Source organism: Drosophila pseudoobscura, chromosome 2 (assembly GCF_009870125.1).
Source record: "Drosophila pseudoobscura strain MV-25-SWS-2005 chromosome 2, UCI_Dpse_MV25, whole genome shotgun sequence".
Taxonomy (NCBI): Eukaryota; Metazoa; Arthropoda; class Insecta; order Diptera; family Drosophilidae; genus Drosophila; species Drosophila pseudoobscura.
The window spans coordinates 14,279,774-14,292,379 of NC_046679.1; the positions used below are offsets into that span (position 1 = coordinate 14,279,774).

The following is a 12,606-nucleotide window of genomic DNA, read 5'->3' on the forward strand; positions in this document are numbered from 1 at the left end:
ATTGGGCAAAATTTCAATTGAAATTACATCCGATAGGTAGGGTTCCACAGGAAAAATAACCCTTTTCCAAATCGAATTAAAGCGTAAAAAGATAGGGACATCTAGTTTTGGATTTAAATTGAATTTGTCCGACAATTATCGAAAATTTAAATAACCAAATTTGGAGGATGTTCGGTGACTAATAAATAGAATTTGTTAAAAGAAAATTATTTGTCGAAATACTCATAGGTAATAAATGGGCAAAAGTAAACAAGTTTTATGGGAAGGAAGCAGAGGATTTCCACATCATAAATGAACGCCCCAAGCAATTAAATTTTTAAAGGTACAAAATAATTTGTAATTAATTTGGGGCTAATTTAATTTCAATCATCGGCAATGTTACAAATCCTATAAAAATTGGCTAAAAATAATGCAGAAAAATGTATTAAAGGCGAACAAAACGGTGCCCAGGGCTCGTCGGCGCTTAAATAATTTTTAGAAAATGCGACTCACGTTTTCTATGCAAATTAATGGGGCGCACCCCCACCCCGACCCCCTTTACCCCTCTCGCTTTCGTTGTTTACGTTTTGAGTGAGTGTGTGGCAGGGAGGGGTGGGAGGGGGGAATCACGGGTTTGATTAAATTCCCGATTTGACATCACAGTACTGGCGGCGGCACCTAATTCGATTGTTCCACAGAATTTATACTAATTAAGGCATTTGTTTGTTTTTGTTTTGCTTTTTTTCAGGTGCCTAATATGCCACTGAAGCTGCCAACAGTTGCTGCAGCCACAGTCGAATCGGCGACGACGACGACGACGACACCTTGCCTGCACCAGCGGCGATTTCTTGAATCTCAGCAGCAACAGCAGCAGCAGAGTGTCAATGATGCGACGACGACAACGACGCTGCCCGCCGCAAACGTATCTGTATCTGTATCTGTATCCATATCTGGGCCAGCAGCTGTCAGTGATGTGTTCTCGACGCTGATGAGAACGACGGCGGCGACGACGACGACGACAGCGGCTGCGGCTGCGACGGCAGCAACAGTCCATGCAACAATAACAACCACACCTGAAATGGCCAACAAAGGTGAACAAAACACATACATATGTACATACACACATTTGTATGTATAAATGTAGACCAAAAGAGTACATATGTATATATAAAGAAGCCCTGTCCTGTCCCTGTCGTTGTAACCCATACCCCACCACATTTCCAACTTAATCAATGTTAAGCGACGACAAACACAAACGTCGAAAGGCGAAACTGCAATATTTGAGGATTGCCAGCTGCCAGGGTTGCCAGACGATTTGACAGATGGGAGATGGCAAAGCCATGGCAAAGCTGCAAAAAGTAGATTAAATAAAATCTCACAGCGCGGCGCTGAACCCAACGAAACGCAACTCAAATCAAATGAAATGATTTGCTTGGCAATGACTTTTTCTTTTGATGGCCCCAAAGGAATGGCAGACCAGACGCTTTAGTCGTTTATTTGCTGCGCCATGGCAACCCTGGGCTGTCAGAGAGCTTCCCTGCGGGCAAGCGTTTTTCCCGGCCAGCGCAAAAGTATGCTATAGAAAAGAAATGTGAGTGCGCTGCCAGCCTGCATTTTTGCGCAACTGCAAGGAGAAAATGAAACAAAAAAAAACACACGATGGCGCAACGAAGACGACGCCAGGATGCACAAGGGGAGGGGGGGCAGGGTAGACGGGGTAGAAGGGTGAAGGGATGGGAAGGATGAGGTCAGGGCAAAGGAAAACTAGTGTAGATACGTGCGAAAAGTGCACGGAAGGCTAGGCCAAGGAAATGCCAGCCATAGAGCCCAAGCAAAAGCAAACGGAAAATGGATCACACACACACACACACACACATGCAGCGATACATACACATTTCAGGAATGTGTGTGTGTGTGTGTGTGTGTGTGGAAGTGCAAACAGATCCAAGTGGAAAAGGTGCTCGATGTTGGCTGTGGCTGTGGCTGCTGCTGTTGCTGCTGCTGCCAAGTGAAAAACGATGCCTAGACAATGATAAAGTGAAAATGCACACTGGGAAACAAACATAAGGGAAAACTAAGAGAGTGATAGAGGGGGTAGGGAAAGCTGACGAGCAGCAGGACAGCAGCAAACAAACACAGCAGCAGGAGCAGGAGCTGCAGGAGCAGGAGCACCAGGAGCAGCAGCAGTAGCGAGAGTTCAACAAGCTTAAGACAGCTTTCGGGGCACTGGCAACGGGAAGTGGCACTGGCAGTGGCAGTGGCACACCCCGCAGGCGGGAAGTGCATTTCGGATGCTTCCCTTTTTGTCTCCCCGGCCACCGCCCCCTAATCCTTTCGCCCCAACCTTGGTCTTCTCCTTTCCCTACTGACTTTTTCCCTTGGCTGTTTTTCCTTTAGCCTGTTTTGATTTTCCCATACGTTGCATGGCACCAGAGACACCAGAACAAAGGATTTCGACGCGTTCCGCCAAACCAACGCGTTACTCAAAGACATTTCTCGGATGTTTGTCTCTCCCCGCCCCGACCCGCCTTCGTCCTTTTCCTGCTGTTGTTTAAGCCGCTTTAAGCCTTAAATAAATGTTATGTTTATTAAAGACTCGGAAACATTTGCACTTGCAAAGTGCCTGAGGCAGTTTTTGGACAGTTTTTCGGGGGCGGCCGTGCCGGGGAGGGAGAGAACTAGAATTCAATTTGTTGGGGCTCCAAAAAGAGCTTTAGGCAGGTCTCAGTGATGGTTTCCCCCCCTCCCATTGGAATGGGTGTGTTCAAGGTGCTAGATCATTGACTAGGGAACCCCTGAGATACCTCTCTTCCCGCCCCGCCTTGAAGGGTACTCTCAATTCGTTAAAGATTTCTACGGGATGCGTTGCTGCTCGCCTTTCAATCATCCTTTCAACTATTCAGAAGCTTTCAAAAAAAACTTTCTATTGACACCGCTCTCTTCTGCATCCGGTGGCGGGGGGGAGCGCCGTCCTTATCGTTGCTCCAGCCCTGAGTGGGAGGGGGGCGGTTCAGCATTCCTGAAAGACTTTTTCTTCCAGCAATTCAAAGCAATTTGATTTCCATTTGAGATATTTGCAGGATGAAAAAGGAAAACAACTGCAAAACTGTTGCCAATTTCGGGAAAAGGGTTGCGACACCTAACACACACACACACACACACACACACAGCCACCATTCCACCTTCTTGCCACAGACAGGAGGAGGCGTGGCGGTGGGAGAGAGATAGAGGATGGAACGCTGAGCAGTTGGCCAAACATTCGGCAAACATTGTTAAAAACTTTCAAATGAAAAGGTTAATTGAAACAAAAGGGACTTGATGGCAAAAGTTTAGCACAGAGCGCGTCCATTTCGAACCGCCTACCAGCCACGCCTTCCACGCCCCACCATGCCCACACCACTAGCCACAATATATGCAGCGGGCACTTGCAGGGTCCTTCGTCCAGGGAATGGCCCACGGATGGTGGGGAGGGGGGGACGAGGGCCAATCAGCGTCGCATTAAAAACGCCGCACAAAGCAAAAGTTTTGCACGATTTAGAAATTTTCGCGTGGCATTGCTGCAGCATTGGAGAGGGGTTGCCACAGGGCGGCGGGGGGCAGGGGGCTGGCACGGGCAGGAGTTGAGCGGCGGAGTGGTTGTGGTCCGTGCGCTCCGTGGGTGTCCTCGCTGTAAGCGAGGGGTGTGGCAAGTATTTGCTAAAAATCTTTCCCCTTCGCGAGCTTAATGCCAAATGAATTTAAATTTTCTGTGGTTCTCGCTGGGTTTTTCTGGGTTCGGCGTGTGTTTGTTTTTTTCTATTTGGGGGTTTTTTTCTTCTATTTTTTTGCATGCTTTGTATATCTGCAAAAGGCGGATAAAATTTGGGCAGTGGCTAAAGTCGTCCTTATTTATATCAGTTAAAACAGTGGAGAGTATAGGGTATACATTGTGTATACTCGTATTTCCAATTGGAATGATTAGTCAATGAATGAGTCCTTAATTTGTGAGAGGGAGATAGATTGGAAGGAGTCTTCAATGGGAAGAGCGAATGGAAGCAATGTCCAACGAAAGAGTGAGAGATCTCAAGGAGAGAGAGCGAGAGCGATCACGGCGGAGACCACATCTACTCGTATTCTTCTGCTAATAAACGGAGGAATCAAATAAAGCATTATATTAGTCGGAATCGAAGATATACATGTATATTCGTAGACCCCATAGAAACAATCGGAGAAAAGAAACAAATTTCTAACAAAATTTTAGTCAAACTCTATATTTATACCCGATACCTAGTCAGTATGGCTCTCCTCCGCCAGATGGCGCTAACATTGCACGACAAAGAGTGTGTGAGGGACAGAAAAGGAGTTAGCACGTGGACGGAGTTCCGTAGCCACCTGTATCTGTTCCTTTTGCTTATAGTAATGAAATAATCGGGTCGGGGGGCATATCACAGAAGTCTGGATGCAAAATTTCGTTGCTCTAGCTCTTATAGTCTTTGAGCACTAGGCGCTCATAGGGACGGACAGAAAGACATGGCTCTATCGACTCGGCTATTGATGCTGATCAAGATTATATATACATTATGGGGTCGGAAATGCTTCCTTCTGGGTGTTACACACCTCCATTTTTCCCACAGATCGAATATGCCCCTATAATCATTTTGAGTATAGGGTATAAAAAGAATTGGAAAACTCTGTTGTAAATGAGCAGCGTTTTCCATTCCCTTACGAGTATCTTTCATACGTTCTATGCACATGCCAGGGTATCAGAAGTTCCGGACTTGAAAGAGAGCTCTGTCCTTCGGGTTCTTCTTTGCATTTGGATGAAAGGGCACTAAATTGGGAGAGTGGCGGGTGTTCTTTTTGTTTTTGTTGTTTAATTATAAGTCCTCCATTATATCCTCACCGCTGCTTAAAAACCACTGGAGCTGCCCCACAAGGGCCCGCCCACCCCCCCTCTGCCCGCAACCCCTTTACTTTCGTCTGACTCTCGCAGCAGCACGTTTTTGTGTGTTTTGATTTTATTCGGGTCGTTCTTCTGCCCCACAGCCCCACTCCCCCGTGGTCTCCTTGTGCTTTGGGCGCCTCTGTAGTTGCACGACCTTTAGAGGAGAGGTGCCGGGTGGGTGGGTGGGTGGGTGGTTGTTTGTGGCCCACGCAGGGGACACGTTGCGGGCACTTTAAGGACGCGACGCGCTTTGCATAACCAAAAAGGATGATGTCTTGACCTTTCACTGACTTTGCCTTTTCAATTTGTTGCTCCATTTCCAGAAGCTGATTGCCACAAATACGGCAATAACAAATTACCCCCACGGAGCCATGCCTATGGAACGGGCACGCCCACAACCATGCCCACATCCACGCCCACGCCCACGACTGTAATGCAAACTAGTCAAGCATTAGCCGGAATAGGAATAGCAATAGGAGGATCTGCAACTGGAGCTGGAGCTGGAGTTGGAGTCCCGAAGCGCTCAGCCGGAGGACATGTGATAAAGCAGCCGCCAGCAGCAGCAGCAGCAACAGCACCTTCTTCCCTGCCTCTACCCGTGACGCTGCCTCCACCCGCTGCAGCGCAACTGCTGCAACAGCAACAGCAGCAGCAGCAGCCCAACTTCAAGGACGACCCCGCCGGATACCTGCAGCAGCAGACAGTCCTGCTGCACAATACGCTGGGCGGGGGCCTAGACACGGGGGCCAAGACCGTGACTGTGTCGGCCAGAGCCCTGCCCCAGGAGCCCATCGTGCACAGTTCCCAGCAGCAGCAACAGCAGCAACAGCAGCAGCAGCTTCAGCAACTGCAGATGCAGCGCCAGAGGATACGACGGCTGTCGGTCTTTGGCGGCAAGTGGGAAGCGGAATCAGTGGGAAGCAATGCCAACGCCTCCTCCAATGGAAGTCCCGGACAGCGCACACTGCAGGTGGACACGCAGGCCTTTGCGCGGCCACAGAAGCCACAGATTACCAGCGTCACGGTGGTGCCACCGCCCCAGGAGTCGCCCGTCTCGAGCAGTGCGGCAGTGCTGCAGGACGCTGTGGAGAAGCGGCCCGAGCAAGTGGGAGCCATCTCCACCAGCCACGAGAGTCCCAGGCAGAGCTTGTCCTCGCCCACGGACTCGCTGCTGGATTCGGGCAAGAGCACGCCCTCGCCATCACCAAAGCCGCAACACCAGCATCATCAGCAGCCCCCGCAGATCCTGCAGATGCGTACCCAGGCACAGGGACAGGTTACCGCTGCCGCTCCCCAGTTGCGTGTGATGCGCCAGCAGCAGAACCAGTCCCTCGCCGGACAGAGGCTGACTGTGGCCAGCAGCAATGCAGTGGCCACGATGACACGCAGCATTGTGACCACCACGGCGGGCACTGGGATCACGGGGCGACCGATCACCACGCTGAGCAGCTCCCAGGCCGGAATGGCGCAGCTCCAGGCGATGGCCGGCCAAATGGCCGGCGCCACGAATGGCGGGGGTCAGCTGATAATGACCTCCTCCGGCCAGCTGCTGGTCATCCCAGGGCCGCAGCACAGTAAGCAGGGGAATCCGCATCTGCAGCAGCATCACCACCGCGCGGGCATCATCCAGCAGCAGCACCAGGAGCTGCACCCGCAGCCGGGAGGCGGCTACATTGTGAGCCAGCCCTCGCCGGTGGGGGCAGCCACCTCGAGCAGCGGCAGCAGCAACACGGTGATACTCAACTCCGGGGGCAAGCTGCTGCACCACCAGATCATCACCTCGCAGGCGGGACAGGGGGCAGGAGGAGGCGCAGGCGGAGCAGCCGGTGGCCAGACAGTGCTGCTCAACACGCTTGCCAACGGCGGCTACATTGTCCATCAGCAGCAGCAGCATCATCATCATCATCATCCACATCAACAACAACAGCAGCAACAGCACGTGGAGCAGGTGCTGACCATGCCTCATCCAGGGGCGCTGCCGTCGCAGGGTCAGACGCTGATCATCACCTCGCCGGAGGCCAAACGGAGGCCGCGCAAGCGCAAGAGTTCCGTGTGCCACACGCCGCCACCGGCGAGTGGTGGATCCCCCGCCAAGACGCACTCCCCCCAGATCTCGCCCAGCATCCCCAGCCAGGCGCCCGCCCTGCTCCATCAGCAGGCGGCGGCGGCGGCAGCAGCAGCTGCTGCACCACAGTTCCAGCAGCAGTTCCAGCTGAGTCCCGGCATCCAGGGCATCGTGGTGAACAAGGCCAATGCCGCGGCTCCGCAACAGACGCAGCAGCTGCTGCTGCAGAACGGCCAGATCCTGCAGCAGGTGAACCTCATCGGGCAGCAGCTGCTGATGCCCGCGGGCCTGGTGATGGCCCCAGACGCCACCCTGCTGCAGATCCAGAACATGCCCACAACCAGCCTGATGACGCCCCAGGGGCCCGTGATGCTGCGCACTCCGTCGCCCCAGAGCAAGCCCTCCTTCATCTCGCCCGGCGCCGGCGGCCAGCAGTACATTGTGGGGGCCAACGGGCAGCTGAGTCCCATTGGACAGATCTACTCCACGCCCATGGGCCTGGTGATGCCGACGGGCCAGCAGGGTGGCGGCTCCACCTTCGTGCAGGCGAGTCCCACGACGACGACCATCCAGATCCAGCAGCAGCAGCAGCCATCACAGCAACAGCAGCAGCAGCAGGCACAGCAGATCAGTCTGCAGCAGGCCCAGGGCACCACCTATCTGACGACGGACTCCTCGATGGGTCGCCAGGGAACGGCGGCCAGTCCGCCGGACACCACCACATGCAGTCCCCGGAGCCCTGAGCGACCTCCCAGCCATCGGAGCACTGGCAGTGATATGGTTTGTGGCTCCTGACGATCCCCTCTTGGCTCATTATTTAACCATCTTTTCGTGGCAGGTGCAATGCGTCTCCAGCTCGGAACCGGATGCCGCTGTCTCGCCGCAGAGTGTCGAGAGTCGGCAGTCGCCATCTTCCACAGACTGTGAGAGGAGTGAGTACTGCTGATCATCCATGCGGCATGTGGCATGTGGCAGCCATTCTCTAATCAGACTTCCTTTCAGGCTTCGGCAACAGCAGCAGCACCAGCAATCTCTTCACGCAGCCGAGTGGGATGTACAAGCATTCGGAGCCGAAGATTCGACGGATACACATCACATCGCAGGCGGCGCCCGAGAACGGGATGAGCCTGATGGGCCAAGGTATGCGACTGGCCAGCTCCAGCTCTCGTTCGAACACCACATCTGCCTCCATGCCCATGTCCATGTCCATCACATCGTCATCGTCGTCTTCGTCGTCCGCTGGCGCCACTCATGTGGCGGGAGGCCAGAGCCAGGGCCATCGCCCGCTCATGCACCTCCGGCAGTCGCCAGTCGGGCAGCACAACAACAACAACAGCCACCATAACAACAACAATAGCAACACCACCTTCCTCCATAGCCACAAAGTAGTTAACATTGATTACCAGGGTAAGGCCGTAACCGCCGTAAGCGCACCTCTAATGTCCAGCACTAACTGCATCCACCACAACACACTAACCATCCACACTGCGATGACGCGACTCAGCGCACTGACCACTGCATGACCAGCCTTGTACCGCTTGTAATTCTCGCTCTGCCTGCTTGTAATCCGCCTCCGCTGGTGCTGGTATCGCCTCTTCCATGTCCACCCATGTCCCATGTCCAAGTCTCTATGTGCCTCTGTGTGCCTTCCGTAGAGTCGCCCAGCACAACGCAGCCCCTGTCAGCGGCCGCAGCAACAGCAGCAGCCGCATCACCAGGCGCCACATCCTCCACCACGATGCCGGAGGCCAAGACCAAGACCACACCAACGAAACGATCGCGTCGCCCACAGCGCGGCTCTGGCCGTGGCACATGCCACACAACCACTGCCACTCCGTTAATGCCGCCTCGATCGTTTGCAATTGGGGAACTGATTTGGGGTCCGGCACGGGGCCATCCAGCCTGGCCCGGGAAAATCGTCAAGATGCCCGACGGCGTGTGCACGCCCTCGCAGCAGTTCGACCACGTTTGGGTGCAGTGGTTCGGCGGCGGCGGCCGCTCCACCTCCGAGCTGATTCCGGTCAACTCGTTGCAAAGCCTCTCCGAGGGTCTAGAGGCGCATCACAAGGCCCAAAAGGACACCAGAAAGTGAGCATCCATCCGGTTGAAGAGTGGGGAACACAATTCAGATTCAGATGAGATTCATGGAGAGAAGGGGGAGAAGATCTAGCGAACACCAGAGGACCAGCACCGTAGACTAGAACATTATTAGACGTAGAATATTTTCGATATACATATATTTCCTTTATATGAATGTACTTTTTTTTATAGATTTATCGTAAGAGTTTTATTTTTGCCATTTGACATTTTAAATTTAGTTTTCTAGCAATTTTTATCCATTTTGCAGATACTTTTGTAGTTGTTTTATTTGAGAATTGATTACAATTTGAATAAGTAGATAGAATTTTGCCATTGTTAGCAATTTTAATTGATTTAACTTTGATTTACTCTTTGTATTCGATTTTTAATTTGCTAATTAATCTTCTCGTTTCTTTTTTTGATATGCGCTGAACCTGAACCAAAATTATATCCTGCCCTGCCAACCCCAACGTGTATAACTCTCTGTGCTCCATGCGTGTGTGTGTCTATATGCATAACCATCAACATGAACATCATCATCACCACTCGACACTCGCAAAAAAATAAAATAAAATAAAACCAACCCAAAACCCGAACTCCAAAACCACACATACACACACACACAAAACACTCCACTGTACACTCCCCGACCATCATCAAACCACAAAGGAGCCGCAAACTGAACTCGCAACTCGAGCGGGCTATACAAGAAGCAATGACTGAGTTGGATAATATTTCAGCCTCCTCGACACCCACATCCGTAGCCACAGCGGCAGCAGCATCCTCATCTTCATCCGCTGCTTCTCCTCCGGCAGCAGGACCAGCAGCATCGGCAGCATCAGCAGCAGCCGCAGTAATTCAGCCATCGCCGCCACAGCCCTCTTCAACGAACAACAAAATAAATGGACTGGCGCGGAGCAAGCGCCAGCAGGCCAGCACAAGTGGAGCCAACAGCATGGTGCTGACCGCCAGCACGGCGGCCACGCTGAGTGGCCTCTTCAATCAGCAGCAGCAACAGCAGCAGCAGCGAGCCAAGCCCATACGCATTGCGCCCGCTCCACCATCCGCTTCAGTGGGCATGGGAACAGCAGGGGCAACAGTCACGGCAGTGACTGCCAGCGGAGGATCTGAACTTGCGCCTGGGGGCAGGACGGAGATCCTGAAGCTGGCCAAATGACCTGCGCTGTCGGCGTTGTCGTCGACAGTAAGCACAGCGAACTACACGCTCGTCATTGGGCACAAGTAGGGGCCAGGCCACAAACTTAGTATATAAATACCTACAGCATATGAATGTGTAACTATGTACGAGTAGAAAATCAGTTTAGTTAGATGTCTTCCTCTGGCTCAGTTCAGAGACAGAGTGTCGCTTTGGAGTTGGTTGTTTTCTATTGTTTAACAGACCCACAGGACTCCCTGCTTAGTTGCGTCGCCGGGCGGCGCTGCCACACATTTGAAATAGACAATAATGCATCCAGAAAATGTTAATCGAAATCGAGTTACAAAAGATGGTTCTAACCATAAGCGAGCGACACGTTTTGTTGCTTCTTAGACAGCGCTGCGGCGCAGAATTTAAGTTGTTTTGTATATACACATATTATATATATATATATATAGATATCCCTAACCCTAACCCTAACAGATGTACATGTTAAGTATTTATTTATTGCGTATAGATTTAGGTTCTTATAGGTTCTTGTTTTCGTTGCAATTTGTAGATCTAACCATTATTTTTATAAATAGGTAGCCTAAGACGAACTTTAGCCACTAAGTTCAGCACTGGATAACCATCAATTACTCGATTAAATATGTACTTTGGCTTTACTGAACAAATCCATACAAAAACAAATAACGAACGAATCAAAAGCAGCTATATTTGTGCCCGGTTAACTCAACAAACCAACAAATTATTTATGTCGTACCGTATGCGAATGCAAACACACACACACACACACTGAGAAAATCGCGAAAAGAAGCAAATAAAGAGAAATTATATTTATAAATTGTTATTATTTATTTAGTTGAAACTATTGTAAAATTATAATTGTACAACAAAATGCAAGAAACGAATTCACACTTAGCGGAACCACAAAAACAAATAAATTAATAAATGGAAAACAATAGAGCTAAATGGTTAATTATTGGAATTGGAAAGCTGGATAATATCAAGAATATTTCCTGGTCGGTATAGTCCTGTCAATTGATTAGCATCATAAGGAGGCATCAGCGAGGCACCTGCATATTGTGTTCGTTCAGACATTCTACCTATTCCTCATATCAGGTTATGTTAAACTGAAAGTTTTTGGTTTGTGAGGCATATTCCTGCCCCAGCAGGCGACGGCACTCCAGTAAAGGCTTTCGTCGTCGTTACACACAATTATTATACATTTTGTTCCAAAAAAATAAAAATCAGCAATTATGCCGAAAACGCCTTTTTCCCCTAACCGGATGTAAGTGTGACTTCCATGGGCACCTTATTAGATCCTAAACCTCTTTCCTCTGCTTTCAGGCTCATGACAAAAGATGAAAAACTGAAATTCTCGAAGCCTTCGACACGGATGCAATTCAAATCATCATCTTCAGAATCAAGCAGCGACACTTCATACAGCACGTCGGCATCCTTGCAGTCATCGGTCATTAGTGAGAAGTTAGGGGCCCAGAACGAACATTACATGTTGGAACGAAAAGTTGCCTCTGTAGAGCCATCGATCTACGGAAACATGGTCGAGCCTATTATCGAAGACAACGAGCTAGAACCTATAGCATGTTCAAAAAAGCCATCGGTCTGTAGGGAAAGCGTCGAGTTTCAAATGGATGATACTTTGTTGGATCCTCAGCCGTCGTCGTCAAAGACGGCCAAGGACTTCTGCCACATAAGCTCCCCATGGCTTATCGGCGACTCTCAGCTGAAGGCCACCGACAACCTCCCACACATAAAGGAGCATAGTAGCAGAACGAAGGCGAACAAAATGGTGCAGAAGATAGTGACGAAGACGAAAGCGAATAAAATGATAAACACGGCCCAGAAACGCAGAAAAGCAGCTCGCCCAGATAATGTTAAAAAATCACGCGACATTATCCAGCGTCTAGATAAGCGGCTGGAGGCAATCCAGTCAGCCCTTCAATCTATGATCCGTTTCTCAGTTGATGATCAGCCACAGCCAGCAGTGGTTCCGTGTAATGCTTCTAAAAGAAATCCCGAAAATTTACCTGAGGTTGCCCGAAACGCCCTTCTTGCCTTTGAGGAAACTCTCGTCCAGGAATTTTTTGACGTAGTTTCACAGGTGTTCAGCGTGAACACACGTCTTTTCACATGTCTCGTGGTGCTGCTCCTGATCAGTGTTGTCTTGTGGTTTTACAAGGAAGAAGTCTGGGGGCCCAGCACGGAGGAAGCTCGCTACCAGGCCAAAATGCGCAAGTCGGGTCCGTTACTTAAGTGCTTGATCTTTTTGCTGCGGCAACTCAATGTCCCAATCTTCTAGGCGTTCGAGAATTTCAGTTGGCTTCACATATTTTAATAATAAAATGTAACCAATTACTATAAAACTATTCATTCCATTTA

General features: G+C 50.5%; 2 protein-coding genes across 9 annotated transcripts in view; both read left to right on the forward strand.

Annotated features, from left to right (window-relative positions):
• Positions 1 to 11,169, forward strand: part of sba (six-banded) — a 31,101-nt gene extending 19,932 nt beyond the window's left edge. For 2 of the 8 annotated variants that reach the window (XM_033380239.1, XM_033380241.1), the window contains 6 exons: positions 728 to 1,070; positions 5,227 to 7,748; positions 7,807 to 7,900; positions 7,971 to 8,375; positions 8,624 to 9,056; positions 9,717 to 11,169. In XM_033380239.1, the coding sequence (XP_033236130.1) occupies positions 728 to 1,070; positions 5,227 to 7,748; positions 7,807 to 7,900; positions 7,971 to 8,375; positions 8,624 to 9,056; positions 9,717 to 10,224 (4,305 nt within the window). In that variant the 3' untranslated portion in view covers positions 10,225 to 11,169. Of the gene's footprint in view, positions 1 to 727; positions 1,071 to 4,959; positions 5,082 to 5,226; positions 7,749 to 7,806; positions 7,901 to 7,970; positions 8,376 to 8,623; positions 9,057 to 9,716 lie in introns of those variants that run through there. The other 6 variants (XM_033380244.1, XM_033380257.1, XM_033380246.1 and 3 more) reach the window with 6 other exon arrangements.
• Positions 11,170 to 11,346: 177 nt separating this feature from the next.
• Positions 11,347 to 12,606, forward strand: LOC6897309 (uncharacterized). The gene is made up of 2 exons (XM_002137428.3): positions 11,347 to 11,494; positions 11,554 to 12,606. Exons 1-2 carry the CDS (start codon positions 11,463 to 11,465, stop codon positions 12,524 to 12,526), a joined length of 1,005 nt encoding a protein of 334 aa, XP_002137464.2. The 5' UTR covers positions 11,347 to 11,462; the 3' UTR covers positions 12,527 to 12,606.